The sequence below is a fragment of the Myodes glareolus genome, chromosome 5 (genome assembly GCF_982192425.1).
Source record: "Myodes glareolus chromosome 5, mMyoGla1.1, whole genome shotgun sequence".
Lineage (NCBI taxonomy): Eukaryota > Metazoa > Chordata > Mammalia > Rodentia > Cricetidae > Myodes > Myodes glareolus.
The window spans coordinates 84,174,846-84,190,282 of NC_142030.1; the positions used below are offsets into that span (position 1 = coordinate 84,174,846).

The window sequence follows — 15,437 nt, forward strand, 5'->3', positions numbered from 1 at the left end:
GAAAGTCCTTCAAAATTCCCTGCTACTCAGAAATGTCTGTCAGATAATACTATGCTTGTAGACGAAAGTTGAATGTCCAAGTTACATAAGAATTTTGGGTCAATGTCCATGCAGCTAGCTGTCCCTGTCCTTAGGTGACCTTATTCCCTTCTGGGGCCTTTGAGGGAGTAAAAGATTAAATAATTTAACTTATACTTTTCCTTAGTAATGATAAAAATTACATTAGGTATAAATCTATTTTGCCTTATATCATGGCTACATAACTTTTGGGAGCAGGGAGTATAAAGTAGTAGTTTGAAAGAAAATAGTCCCTAAAGGTAGTAGCACTATTTGGAGGTATGGCCTTTTTGGAGGAAGTATGTCACTGTGGGGTAAGGCTTTCAGATCTCTTTTGTTCAAGCTTCCCTCAGTATGACAGTCAACTTCTTCTTGCCTGTGAGTCAAGATATAGGACTCTCAGCTCCAGCATCATGTGAACGGAAACAACCTAAAAGTCCTTCAACTGATAAATGGATCATAGAAATGCCTAACATATATGCAGGGAATCTCCACTCAGCCCATTGCAGACCATGACCCTCAGAAAACCCACCAAAGGTCAGTTCCCCAGAAGATGATCAAGGACACAGTTACAGGATATTTAAGAACTAAAACCAACTAACAAACACACAAATAATCAGCAAGAAAAGCACACTCTTTTGAGTTTTTGGTTAGGCTTATCTTACAACATTCAAAATATTATAAACTAGTGCTATTGATTGTACTTGATTGTCCCCAAAAGGAAAACGATTAGTTCATATTGGTGAAGATACAATGTACTTTGTCATTGACTTAAAGAACCCTGAGCTAGAGCTGCCCTGAAAGCCTCCTCTTTGAGAATTAGCATTCATGGTATCAAAAATCACCTTGTCGGTCTCAAAGAAGAGAATCAACCAACAGTCCTTGCCCGGCTATGATACCTAAAAGAAAGCAAAAAAAAAAATTAATCTTTTATCTTCCTTGCTTAATAACTTGATTTCATATTGATACGGATTGAATAGGATACTGGCACAAATAAATTGAATGGTATTTTATTATTTAATAATTGTAAAATGATTAACTTAGAGTATTAATGTGTAAACAAGATTAAACATGGTTTATTTTGTTCCTCCTTCTATGACCTTTGAAATTTACGAAACTAGCTGCTGGTAATACACTGAAATTCAAAGTCATGAACAGTACTGTTAATGACAAGACTCCCAGAAACCCCACTACTGGAGACCTCTAAGATTTAAAAAATGGGGTGGTCTAGAGTATTGCTCTTAGGCAATGTTCTAATCCTAGGGCTCTATACTGCCAAAGGAGAAAAAGGTAAGTGGAAAAAAATTGATTTCTGTAGTTCCTAGTCAAATGTGTTTATCTTCTGTATGTACATGAGAATATTTTTAATTCATTTTAATTTTTAATAAAATGTTGCAAACTGAAAATAAAGTATAAAAATATTTTAATGAAGACAGAAAACATTTTGAATGATAAAATACAACCTATCTATGGAAATACCTTTTGATAATCAGTAAGAGAAAAATTGAGTAAAGGGGATTTTCCCTCTTTTTTAAACTACAAATTGTATATAGCCTCTAAATATAATTTTGAGAGAAAAAATTCATTTTAAAAGTGTGTAAATTTTAAACATAGTAAGATGAATTTTCAAAATGAACTTATAATTAAATTAAACAAAACCACTGGCCAGGGCAAAGCTCCTGACAGACTTTATACACCTCTGAGACTGGGCAAGGTTGATTTCATCTTCACAGATTTCATAACTTTTAACTTCCTAGTCATTAAAATGACTAGCTTTTTCAAGTTCAATTAAATCATGATTCATCAAATGTAAATATTTTTAATGAGACAATGAGGACTTCTGTTACTTTTGTAATAAACCACTAACGTGCCAACAAATTGCTCATTTCTGATCTCTCCAATGTATATAGAAAGTAGGAGAGTATAATATATCTGTATTAACATTGTGTCTAAAAAGGAATTATCAGCTTTCCCGTGATGCTTCATGAAGTCACCACATAAAGTCACTAAACCCACAGAATCACAAATAATGATTTAAACAAGAATAGGATTGTGGAATTTAGTCATTGTGCTTGACCCTGTTTTCAGGAAATCTTTATTTACTATTTGTGGTCAAATTTTGTAACATTATTTCAGAGATTTAAACTTATTTTGCTGTGTTATGACTTTTTGTTGTAATCATGAGTAAGCATTCCTTTAAAAATAAAAATCCATTCTGCCAAATGACAGAAATTTTTTTTTCAAATTTTTATACTTTTATAATTTTTGAGATTATAAAACAATTATATTTATTCTGTTCTTTTCTCCTTTCAAACCTTCCCATATTTCCCTCTTTGTTCTCTGAGTCATAGTCTCTTTTTTCATTAATTGTTTCTTCATACGTGTATGTATATTTATTCTTATATATACGTATGTATATGTGTATATATTTTTACAGACATATATTATGTAACATACATATATAACTATATAATATGCATATGCATATATTTTATATACATCTGCTAAGTCTATTCAATTTGACCATAAATACTGTATATCTGGTATTCAGTAGAGTCTGGATAATGACTTACTATATATAGTCCCACTTTTCCTTTTGAATTAAGTTTACACCATGTACAGGAAGAAAATAAAAGAATAAATAGCAAATACCGGGTACATAAAAAGTTGACCGACGGACACACAAACAGAAAAGCACTATTGCAGGCTCCAGATGTCCAGCATTAATCTAAGGTAGCAGTAGCTAGTTTATGGCACTTATCTGGACTTCACCCCTGAGAGTCCCCTTGGAAGTGACTGGTAAGTAATAGAACAAACAACAACAAAAGGAGACCATATGAACAAATGAGATGCTCATAATTTCCAGCAGAAAACAACTAAAATAATTAAAATAGTTATCTGAAATTTCCAAATGTTCACCATTCCCACCTCATGATAAACTTGCTTTGGCCAGTCTCACAGTTTTTCTCTGTTTCCCTGGGAATTCAAATGGGGAACTCTTGCTGGCTGCCTCAGACATGATTCCTCAATTTCTGATGGATACCTCCAAGAAAATTTGATGTTGTTATTTTTATGATATTCTTGTTTATTACTTAAAAGCTTTGTGCAATAGAACATTTCTTTGTCTTTTGGCATTTTCTGCAGCCAATTTGATGAAGATTTGTTATCAGTCTTCTCACCTGTCTGTCTATATGTCTGTCGGTCTATCATCCATCTATCTATTCTTTAAATGTATTCTTTTTCTTTTTATGAAAAAGAGATTCTTTTCCCATGCAATATATCTTGGTTACATTTTTCCTCTGCCTCTACTACTCCAAGTTCCTCCCCAGTTCCCTCCCCACCAAATTCACTTTTGTGTCTCATTAGAAAAAGAGCAGGATTCTAAAAGATAAGAACAAAATATAACCAAATAAATATAATACAGTAAAACAAAAGTATTACACTGACTTTGGACAAGGCAAGGCAACAGAAGAATAAGAGCCCCAGAGAGGACCTGTGTTTCATGTTTCAGATTTCATATGAGATTTTTTAAATTTTTTTGATTTTTATTGTACTCTATATTTTTCTCTGCTCCCTTCCTTGCTTCTCCCCTTCCCTTCAACCATCTCCCAAGGTCCCCGTGCTCATTCTCCAAATTTACTCAGAAGAACTTGTCTTTTTCTACTTCCCATGTAGATTAGATCTATGTATGTCTCTTTTAGGGTTCTCATTGCTCTTTAAGTTCTCTGCGATTGTGATTTGCAGGCTGGTTTTCTTTGCTTTATGTTTAAAAACTACTTGTGAGTGAGTCCATATGATAATTGTCTTTCTGGGTCTGGGTTACCTCACTCAAAATTATGTTTTCTAGCTCCATCCATTTGCCTGTAAATTTCAAGATGTCATTATTATTCTCTGCTATGAAGTCCTTCATTGGATAATTGTACCACATTTTCCTTATCTGTTCTTCAGTCGAGAGGCGTTTAGGTTGTTTCCAGGCTCTGGCTGAGACAAAAAAAAATGCTGCTATGAACATAGTTGAGCACATGTGCTTGTGACAAGATTGAGCATCTTTTAAGTATATACCCAAAAGTGGTATTACTGAACCTTGAGGAAGGTTGTTTCCTAATTTTCTGAGAAACCCCTACTCAGACATCCAAAGAGGCTGTACCAGCTTGCCCTCCCACCAGCAATATAGGAGTGTTCCTTTTACCCCATAACCTCTCCAGCATAAGTTGTCACCAGTGTTTTTGATCTTGGCCATTCTTACAGGTCCAAGATGGAATCTCAGAGTTGTTTTGATTTGCATTTCTCTAATGACTAAGGATGTTGAGCATTTTTTTTAAGTTTCTTTAAGCCATTTTAAATTCCTCTATTGAGAGTTCTCTGTTTAGGTCTGTATTCCATTTTTTATTGGATTATTTGTTTTTTGTTTTAGCTTTAGGTTTTTTTTTGATGACCAATTTCTTGAGTTCTTTTTATATTTCAGAGATCAGCACTCTGCCTGATATGGGGTTATTAAAGATCTTTTCCCATTCTGTAGACTGTCATTTTTGTTTTATTGGCCATGTCCTTTGCTTTACAGAAACTTTTCAGTTTCAGGAGGTCCCATTTATTAATTGTTTCTATCAGTGTCTGTGCGACTGGGGTTCTATTAAGGAAGTGGTCTCCTGTGCCAATGCATTCAAGTGTACTTACTTCCAACTTTCTTTTCTATGAGGTTCAGTGTGGCTGGCTTTATGTTGAGGTCTTTGATCCTACTACAGAGTTACAGTACTGAAAACAGCCTGGTACTGGCATAAAAACAGACAGGAGTATCAATGGAACTAAATTAGAGGCCCAGATATTAATCCACCACCTGGGAACACCTGAATTTTGACACAGAAGTAAAAAAATCAAATGGAAAAAATAAAGTGTATTTCACAAATGCTGCTGGCATTACTGGATACCAACAAGAAGAAGAGTGAAAATAGATCTATATCTATAACCATGCACAAAACTCAAGTCCAAATATATCTCAGAGTAACTCTAACCAAAAAAGTGGAAGACTTGTATGACAAGAACATTAAATCTTTGAAGAAAGAAATTGAAGAAGACACCAGAAAGTGGAAAGATCTGCTATGCTCTTAGGTAGATAGAACTAACATAGTAAAAATGGCAGCCTTACCAAAAGCAATCTACAGATTCAATGCAACTCCCAACACAATTCTTCACACCTCAAAAGAATGGCATTAAATTTCATATGGAAAAGCAAAAAACCCAGGATAGCCAAAACAATCCTGTACTAAAAGAACTTCTGGAGGAATCACAATCTCTGGATTCATATAAGATTTATTCAGTTGATTGGGGGCACTGATCTACCAGTATAACAGAATACCATTAGGAATCATTTTATTATTTTATTTAAGAACTGTATATTTGATTTTATGTTTTATCTCTGGGCTATCTAGTCTCTGGCTCTTGTCATCCAGAAGTATTGATATGAGTTCCATCTGAGTCTTTATAAAAAATCAGACATTGTTTGGTGACTCCTAAAAGTGGCATGCCACTATTGCCATGGCATATTTGGCAGGCAGGACAGTATTGTATATCAAGGGTTTTGTGGTTGGGATGGTGTATATGTTTTTCTTTTGATATCCTGGAGAGCAATTTCCTCTAACAGAGTCAATAAGACATAGGGATGAAGGTTTTATGTAGGCACTAGCTTGTCATCTCCATGATCAGTGAGTGGTGTGGGTGCTACCTTAACCAATGGTACCTTTTCATCAGTTTGGGAAGAGGAACCTATTGCCTTAACAGCTTGGGTTGTTAGGGACTGTCCATGGGACCCACTAGTACAATAACTCAATTGGATATAAACCAATCCAAAACTGAAGCTTCACTGGGTGACAAGAAATGGGACTCCACCCATACAATTTAGGAACTTCATCAGGATCACACACATATCTTTTAGGAAGATTCCAGTACAGTAAATATCCATATCACCCATTAAATGCCCCTCAATTTTAGCTGTCTCTCCTTGCATTCCATTCCCTTCCCACCTGATCATTCGGTTCCAGTTGACCCTGCCCCCAATTTCACCCATAAAATCTATTCTATTTCCCCTTTGGAACAAGGAAATCCATGTGTTCTACCATAATCTTTTTCTCTATACTGAATCTATATGGATCTACATATTATATCATGATTATTATTTATTTAATGACTAATACCAAAATATTAGTGAATACATAATATATTTATCTTTCAGATCTATGAAAAAAATGTGTTGGAATTTTGATGGGGATTGCATAGAAAATATAGATTCCTTTTGGTAGGTTATTAATCCTACTGATCCATAGCATGGTAATCTTTCCATGTTTTGATATTTTCTTCAATTTCTTTTTTCAAAGACTTGAAGATTTATCATACAAGTCTTTCACTTGTTTGGCTATTTACCCCAGGATATTTTACATCATTTGAAGCTATTGTGATCCATTTGTTCTGTGATTTCTTTATGCAACCATTTATCAATGCATGTATGCTTTTTTGAGTTAATTTTTATGTAGCTTCTTTACTGAAATTGTTTATCAGCTGTAGGATTTCCCCCAGTGGAATTTTTAGAGTCACTTATGTATACAATGGTACCATTTGCAAAGAAAGATACTTTGACTTCTTTCCAATTTGTGTCCACTTGATCTACATCAGTTGTCTTACTACTCTAGCTAAGATTTCATGTACTGTATTGAATAGGTATAGAGAGAGTGCACAAACTTGTCTTGTTCCTGATTTAACAGAATTGCTGCTCTGCTTAAATTAAAGCAAGATAGGGGTTTGATGTTATTTGCCTTTGTTGTGTTGATTTATGTCCCCTTTATTCATAATCTCTGGAATTGGATTTTTTTTCAAATTCTTTTCCAACTAGTGAGGTGATCACGTGTTTTTTTTTTTTTTAGTTTGTTTATATAGTAGATTATAATTATTGACCTACATGTGTTCAACCATCCCTGTCTGGGACGAAGCCTACTTGATCACACTGGGTGATTTTTAGATGTTATTGGAATAGATTTGCAAGTATTTTATTGAGTATTTTTCAAACTATGTTCAGAAGGAAAACTGGTCTGTAATTCTCTTTCTTTATTGAGTCTTTGTGTGATTTGGGTATCAGGGTAACTGTGGCCTCATTATAAGGGACTTTTTCCTTGTGTTTTTATTTTATGGAACAATTAGAGAAGTTTTAGTGTTAACTCTTTGTTGAAAGTCAGGTACAATTGTATCATCCGATTTTGTGTTACCCTCTCGGTACAGTTTGCGGGCAATGGTACCTTATGCGAGTTTGGGCAAACGATTATGAGCTTTTTTTGTAGCTCTATAAGATTTTTGACTCATTGTATAAATTTGGTGAGTAAGCTGATCAGCCAAAGCATTTTCCTTGCTCAAGGGATCAGGGAGGTCATTATGAGCTCGTAAATGTCCTATGTAAATGGGAACAGATCGGGCCCAAAGCAAAGTTTGAATAGTTAATAACTGTATCTGGATTTGAGATACAGAAGCAATATAAGATGTAATTTTTAAAGGTGTAAGAATTTTGTTTATATATTGACTGTCAGTAAAAAGGTTAAATGGAATGTCCGCATATTTTTTAAGGCCATTGTATAGCGATCAATTTAGTCATTTGAGCAGATGTGGCATCAACAGGCTGAATATCAAAGTCAGGAAGGGAGACCATGATAGCTCTCCTGGTGGAAGAACCATTAGTAAATATATTTTTTGTCCCGGTCAGAGGTTGTAAAGAAATAATTTTAGGAAAACATATCAGATGATTTTTGAAGAAGGCAACCAACTTATCAGAAGGATAATGATTATCAAACTTGTAGGGATTAGTGCATAAAAACAAGGTTTAATCCTCAGCAAAATTTTGTAGCCAAGTTATTTTTGTCTGGGTATATGGTGTAATGACCTCATTAGGCAACATTTTAAAGGTTTGTAAATCAAGTTTATATCCTTTTTGAATAACATGTAGCATAGCTGATGGTTATGAGATAACATTTTTTATAGGTGACATATGTTTATGTACCCATAGAATGGGTCCTTTTTGTCAAAAAATTTTAGTAGGACTATGTTGAGAAGGAAAAATTATCAACTCATGAAAGGAAGTTGTATCTGGATTTTTTTGTTCAATGTTTATATAACCATTTATTGTTTTAAGACCTTATAGTAATCTCCATTTATTAGACTTTTTTTAATAACAAAGATAGGAGTATTTTAGGGAGAAGTGGATGTCATTATGTATTTTATTTTGTAGACCAGGCTGGCCTTGAACTCCTAGAGATTTGTAGGTCTCTGCCTTCAAAGAATTGGGATTGAAGGCACGTGTCATTATATTTGGCTTTTGGAGGGGGAGGGGGCTGAATAACCATCCCTTTACCCTTAGGGCAATTTTTTTCAATGTGTCCTGATCATCTATATTGAAAACAATTTTTAGATTTAGCTCAGTCTTGATCTTTTTTTTTTTAGTAATTTTATTAAATTATAAAAAGTTTCCATTTACGCCCCTCCTCCCAACGCCCTCCGACTCCCCCCCTCCCTCTCCTCCTCCCTCTTTGTCCCCAAGGGAAGTCAGGGTCTCCTGCCCTGTGGGAAGTCCAAGTTCCTCCCCCCTCACTCCAGGTCCAGGAAGGTGAGCATCCAAACAGATTGGATCCCAAAAATCCAGTATATGCAGAGGAAACCAGTCCCAGTGTCATTGTCAATGGCTTCTCGGAAAGACTGCAGGCCAGCCACATTCAGAAAATCCAGCCACATTCAGAGAATCTGGTTGGATCACATGCTCGTTCAGTCACGGTCCATCTGGCCTTGGTAAACTCTCATTAGATCCGACCCCTTGTATCAGTGGGTGATAGTATCCCTCGCAGTCCTTCGTCATTTTCTTCCTCCTTTTGCTCCTCGTTTGGATCTTGGGGGGCTCAGTTCGGTGCTCCAACGCGGGCCTCCATCTGTATCGTCATCCAATGCCAGATGAGGGATCTATGGTGATAAGCAAAATATTCATCAGTATGGTCACGGGCCAAGGCCGGTTCAGGCACCCCCTCCTCTGTCCAGAGAACAATCTGGGGATCTCTCCTTGGACCTGGGATCCCATATATAATCAAGTTTCCTGTAAACTCTAATATGACTCCCTTAGTTGAAATATATTCTTCCCTGATCCCACATTCATCCTTCCTCCCTTCCCCCCATCCCGGTCAACCGAGCTTTCTCCATTCCTCCCCTACTCCCTTCTCTCTAACCCTCTCCCGTTCCAACAATCCTCCCACACCCCCCCCCATGCACCCAAGGTTACCTGGGACTCTTGACTATTTCCTACCTCCTGGCGGATAGGCAAATAATCTTCATCAGGTTCGTCTTCTTATTTAGCTTCTCTAGGATCACGAATAATAGGCTCAAAGACCTTTAATTATGGTTAGAAACCACTTATGGGTGAATACATACCGTGTTCCTCTTTTTGGGTCTGGCTTACCTCACTCAGTAAAGCGTTTTCTATGTCCATCCATTTGCATGCAAAATTCAAGATGTCATTATTTTTTACCGCTGAGTAAAACTCTAATGTGTATATGTTCCACACCTTTTTTAACCATTCTTCTATTGAGGGGCACCTAGGCTGTTTCCAGGTTCTGGCTATTACAAATAGTGCTGCTATGAACATAGTTGAACAAACGCTTTTGTAGTATGTTTGGGCATCTCTAGGGTATATTCCCAAGAGAGGAATTGCTGGGTCCTGAGGGAGGTTGACTCACAGTTTCCTGAGAAACCGCCACACTGATTTCCACAGTGGCTGCACGAGTTTGCATTCCCACCAACAATGGATGAGTGTTCCCCTCATTCCACATCCCCTCCAGCATAGGCTATCATTGGTGTTTTTAACTTTAGCTATTCTGACAGGTGTAAGATGGTATCTCAAAGTGGTTTTGATTTGCATTTCCCTGATCGCTAAGGAGGTTGAGCATGACCTTAAGTGTCTTCTGGCCATTCGAAGTTCATCTGTTGTGAATTCTCTGTTCAGATCAGTACCCCATTTTTTTAATTGCGTTAATTAGAGTTTTAGTGTCTAGTTTCTTGAGTTCTTTGTATATTCTGGAGATCAGACCTTTGTCTGATGAGGGGTTGGTGAAGATCTTCTCCCAGTCAGAAGGCAGCCTTTTTGTCTTACTGACAGTGTCCTTTGCTTTACAGAAGCTTCTCAGTTTCAGCAGGTCCCATTTATTCATTTTTTCTCTTATTGTCTGTGCTGCTGGGGTCCTACTTAGGAAGTGGCCTCCTGTGCCTATATCTTGTAGACTACTTCCCACTTTCTCTTCTATCAGGTTCAAAGTGGACAGATTGATGTTGATGTCTTTAATCCATTTGGACTTGAGTTTTGTGCATGGTGATAGATATGGATCTATTTTCATTCTTCTACAGGTTGACATCCAGTTATGCCAGCACCATTTGTTAAAGACGCTTTCCTTCTTCCATTGTATACCTTTAGCTCCCTTGTCAAAAATTAGGTGTTCGTAGGTTTGAGGGTTAGTATCTGGGTCTTCTATTCGATTCCATAGGTCGACTTCTCTGTTCTTATGCCAATACCAAGCTGTTTTCAATACTGTAGCTCTGTAATAGAGTTTGAAGTCAGGGATAGTAATGCCTCCAGAAGTTCCTTTATTGTATAAGATTGTTTTGGCTATCCTGGGTTTTTTGTTTTTCCATATAAACTTGATTATTGTTCTCTCAAGGTCTGTGAAGAAGTTTGATGGGATTTTGATGGGGATTGCATTGAATCTGTAGATTACTTTTGGTAGAATTGCCATTTTTACTATGTTGATTCTCCCAATCCAAGAGCAGGGAAGGTCTTTCCATTTTCTGGTATCCTCCTCAATTTCTCTTTTCAAAGGCTTAAAGTTCTTGTCAAATAGGTCTTTCACATCCTTGGTTAGAGTAACCCCAAGATATTTTATGGTGTTTATGGCTATCGTGAAAGGTGATGTTTCTCTGATTTCCCTCTCCGTTTCTTTATCCTTTGTGTATAGGAGTGCCACTGATTTTTTGGAGTTGATCTTGTATCCTGCCACGTTACTAAAGGTGTTTATCAGCTGTAGGAGTTCTTTGGTAGAGTTTTTGGGGTCGCTTATGTACACTATCATATCGTCTGCAAATAACGAAAGTTTCACTTCATCCTTTCCAATTCGAATCCCCTTGATCCCCTTATGTTGTCTTATTGCTATTGCTAGAACTTCAAGCACTATATTGAAGAGGTATGGAGAGAGTGGACAGCCTTGTCGTGTTCCTGATTTTAGTGGAAAGGCTTTGAGTTTCTCTCCATTCAATTTGATATTAGCTGTCGGCTTGCTGTATATTGCTTTTATTATATTTAGGTATGATCCTTGTATCCCCAGTCTCTCCAACACCTTTATCATAAAAGGGTGTTGAATTTTGTCAAACGCTTTTTCAGCATCCAATGAAATGATCATATGATTTTTTTCTTTCCGTTTATTTATATGATGGATTACATTGATAGATTTGCGTATGTTGAACCAGCCCTGCATCTCTGGGATGAAGCCTACTTGATCATAATGGATGATTTTTCTAATGTATTCTTGGATTCGGTTTGCCAGTATTTTATTGAGAATTTTCACATCGATGTTCATGAGTGAGATTGGCCTGTAATTCTCTTTCTTGGTTGTGTCTTTGTGTGGTTTTGGTATTAGGGTGACTGTAGCTTCATAAAAGGAGTTTGGCAGTGACTTTTCTTTTTCTATATTGTGGAATACATTAAGGAGTATAGGTATTAGCTCTTCCTGGAAGTTCTGGTAGAATTCTGCATTGAAACCATCTGGTCCTGGGCTTTTTTTGGTAGGGAGATTTTTGATAACAGCTTCTAGTTCTTCACGACTAACAGGTCTATTTAGATTGTTCACCTGGTCTTGGTTCAACTTTGGTATATGGTACTTATCTAAAAAAATGTCCATTTCTTTTACATTTTCCAACTTTGTAGCATATAAACTTTCGTAGTAAGATCTAATGATTCTCTGTATTTCCTCTGTGTCTGTGGTTATGTCCCCCTTTTCATTTCTGATCCTATTAATTTGCAAGTTCTCTCTCTGCCGTTTGATTAGTTTGGATAGGGGTTTGTCAATCTTGTTAATTTTCTCCAAGAACCAGCTTTTTGCTTCATTGATTCTTTGAATTGTTTTCTGTGTTTCTATTTTGTTGATTTCAGGCCTCAGTTTGATTATTTCCAGTCTTCTACTCCTCCTGGGTAAATCAGCTTCTTTTTTTTCTAGAGCTTTCAAGTGTGTTGTTAAGTCTCCAATGTGTGCTTTCTCTGTTTTCTTTAGGTGGGCACTTAGTGCTATGAACTTTCCTCTTAGCACTGCTTTCATTGTGTCCCATAGGTTTGAATACGTTGTGTCTTTGTTTTCATTATATTCAAGGAAGACTTTAATTTCTTTCTTTATTTCTTCCTTGACCCAGGGGTGATTTAGTAGTTGACTGTTCAACTTCCATGAGTTTGTTGGCTTCATGGGGGTACCATTGTTGTTGAATTCTAATTTTAATCCATGGTGATCTGACAAGACACAGGTGGTCACTAATATTTTTTTGTATCTGTGGAAGTTTGCTTTGTTACCAAGTATGTGGTCAATTTTCGAGAAGGTTCCATGAGCTGCAGAGAAGAAGGTATACTCTTTCCTATTTGGGTGGAGTGTTCTATAGATGTCTGTTAAGTCCATTTGATTCAGTACCTCCAGTAAATCTCTTATTTCTCTGTTAGGTTTCTGTCTGATTGACCTGTCCATTGGTGAGAGAGGAGTGTTGAAGTCTCCTACTATTAGTGTGTGTGGTTTGATGACTGCCTTGAGTTCTAGAAGAGTTTCTTTTACATATGTGGGTGCCTTTATATTAGGGGCATAGATATTCAAGATTGAGACTTCTTCCTGATGAATTGTTCCTGTTATGAGTATGAAATGTCCATCTCCATCTCTTCTGATTGATTTTAGGTTGAAGTCGATTTTGTTAGATATTAGAATGGCCACACCCACTTGTTTCTTAGGTCCATTTGCTTGGAAAACCTTTTCCCAACCCTTTACTCTGAGTAGGTGTCTGTCTTTGTGGTTGAGGTGTGTTTCTTGTAGACAGCAGAATGTTGGATCCTGTTTTCGTATCCAATCTCTAAGTCTGTGCCTCTTTATAGGTGAGTTGAGACCATTGATATTAAGTGATATTAATGACCAGTGATCGATGACTCCGGTCATTTTTTTGGGTAGTAGCGTGTATGTGTTTTCCTTCTTTGAGTTGTGCTTGTGGAGGGTCGCTAGATGTCTGAGTTAATGTAGGCAGTGTTGGGAATGTTGGATTCCTTGGGTTGTGATTTTCCTTCTAGTATTCTCTGTAAGGCTGGATTAGTAGCTACGTATTGTTTAAATTTGTTTTTATCCTGGAATATTTTGTTTTCTCCGTTGATAGTGAACAATAGCTTGGCTGGGTAAAGTAGTCTGGGTTTGCATCCATTGTCTCTTAGTTTCTGCAGTACCTCTATCCAGGACCTTCTGGCTTTCATGGTTTCCATAGAGAAGTCTGGTGTAAGTCTGATAGGTTTACCTTTATAAGTTACTTGACCTTTTTCCTTTGCAGCTTTCAATATCCTTTCTTTAGTCTGAATGCTTTGTGTTTTGATTATTATATGACGAGGGGATGTTTTTTTCTGATCCAGTCTATTTGGTGTTCTGTATGCTTCTTGAACCTTCATAGGAATATCGTTCTTTAGGATGGGAAAGTTTTCTTCTATAATTTTGTTGAGTATATTTTCTGGACCTTTGAAATACAATTCTTCTCCTTCTTCTACTCCTATTATTCTTAGATTTGGTTTTTTTATTGTGTCCCACAGTTCCTGAATGTTTTGTGATGAGAATTTGTTGGATTTGCTGTTTTCTTTGGACAGAGTGTTTAATTTCTCTATGGTGTCCTCAGAGTCTGAGATTCTTTCTTCTATCTCTTGTATTCTATTGGTTAAGCTTGTTTCTGAAGTCTCTGTTCATTTACCCAGATTTTCCATAGCCAGCCGGCCCTCGGTTTGTGATTTCTTCATTGACTCCATTTCAGTTTTCAAATCTTGAACTGTTTCTATTACCTGTTTGATTGTTTTTTCTTGGTTTCCCAGAATTTCATTTACGGATTTACTCATTTCTTCAAACTTTTTGGTATATTTCTCTTCCATTTCTTTACTCATTTCCTCAATTTTTTTGTTATACTTATCTTCCATTTCTTTACGGCAGATTTTCACCTCCTGTTTAAGTTCCTCTATTATTTTCATAAAGAAGCGCTTAGAGTCAATTTCTTCTATTTCTTCTGGCGTAGGGTGTTCAATTCTTCTAGTTTCGAGCTCCCTGGATTCTGGCGATGTCATGTTGCCTTTCAGGTTGTTGGAGGAATTCTTGCATTGGCGCCTGCCCATCTCCTCCACTCTGGATGAAACTCCTCAGCACTTTCTGAATAGAACTCCTCAGCACTCTCTGGGTAGGACTTCACAGCACTCTCTGGATAGAGCTCCTCAGCCCTCTCTGGGAAGAACTGCTCAGCAGGGCAACAGGGCTAGCTGGTCTTCCCAGGACTCAGGAGACAAAGGGCCCACAGCAGTGGGGGGAGGGGAGGGGTCCCTTGGAACACCAAAGACCCCGCTGCAGATGCTGGGGGGGGGCTGTGCTCTCTTCCTGGGCAGTGGTGAGCTCCCACTCACCTCTCTGGGAAGAACTGCTCAGCAGGGCAACAGGGCTAGCTGGTCTTCCCAGGACTCAGGAGACAAAGGGCCCGCAGCAGTGGGGGGAGGGGAGGGGTCCCTTGGAACACCGAAGACCCTGCTGCAGAAGCTGGGGGGGAAGGGCTGTGCTCCTTTCCCGGACAGGCAGGCAGGCTGCCCAGGCTAGCACCCACTCACCTCTCTGGGAAGAACTGCTCTGTCTTGATCTTTTTTTAAGGGCAGAAGCAATTACCTGATTTAGCACGTGAGTGCCATCATATAACCGGATAAAATTATTTAAGTTGTTATTTTTATGGGGGTATATAGTCTTTTGACAAAATTTGTTAGCGTTTTTAAAGGCTAATTGTTTTTATGACCGACATAGCTGAGTCCATATTTTCAAAAATGTGATTTTCATCTGTAGCAGGCGGTCAATAAATATAGAATAAGGTTTTGAAGATCCTTGAAGGGTCTTAGAAAGCTGTTTTCCTGCCTCTTTGTTAGGTAAAGTTTTTTAAGCTTTAATAGTCAAGGCAGCTATCTGAGCATAAATTGTAGGATCATATGTGATCTGTGTTGTTAAACCAGTATACTGTCTTTTATCATTTAACATTTCAAGGTTATGCTGGGGGAAACCCGTGATGGCATTATTTGTGTG

General features: G+C 37.4%; 1 protein-coding gene across 2 annotated transcripts in view; it reads left to right on the top strand.

Moving 5' to 3' along the window:
* The first annotated feature begins 1,188 nt into the window (after positions 1-1,188).
* The window catches only part of LOC148122125 (complement factor H-like), an 82,943-nt gene continuing 68,694 nt past the window's right edge, over positions 1,189-15,437 (top strand). Inside the window, exon 1 of one of the 2 annotated variants that reach the window (XM_087906450.1) lies at positions 1,189-1,347. In XM_087906450.1, the coding sequence (XP_087762576.1) occupies positions 1,275-1,347 (73 nt within the window). In that variant the 5' untranslated portion in view covers positions 1,189-1,274. The remainder of the gene's footprint in view (positions 1,348-15,437) is intronic. The other variant, XM_087906449.1, reaches the window with a different exon arrangement.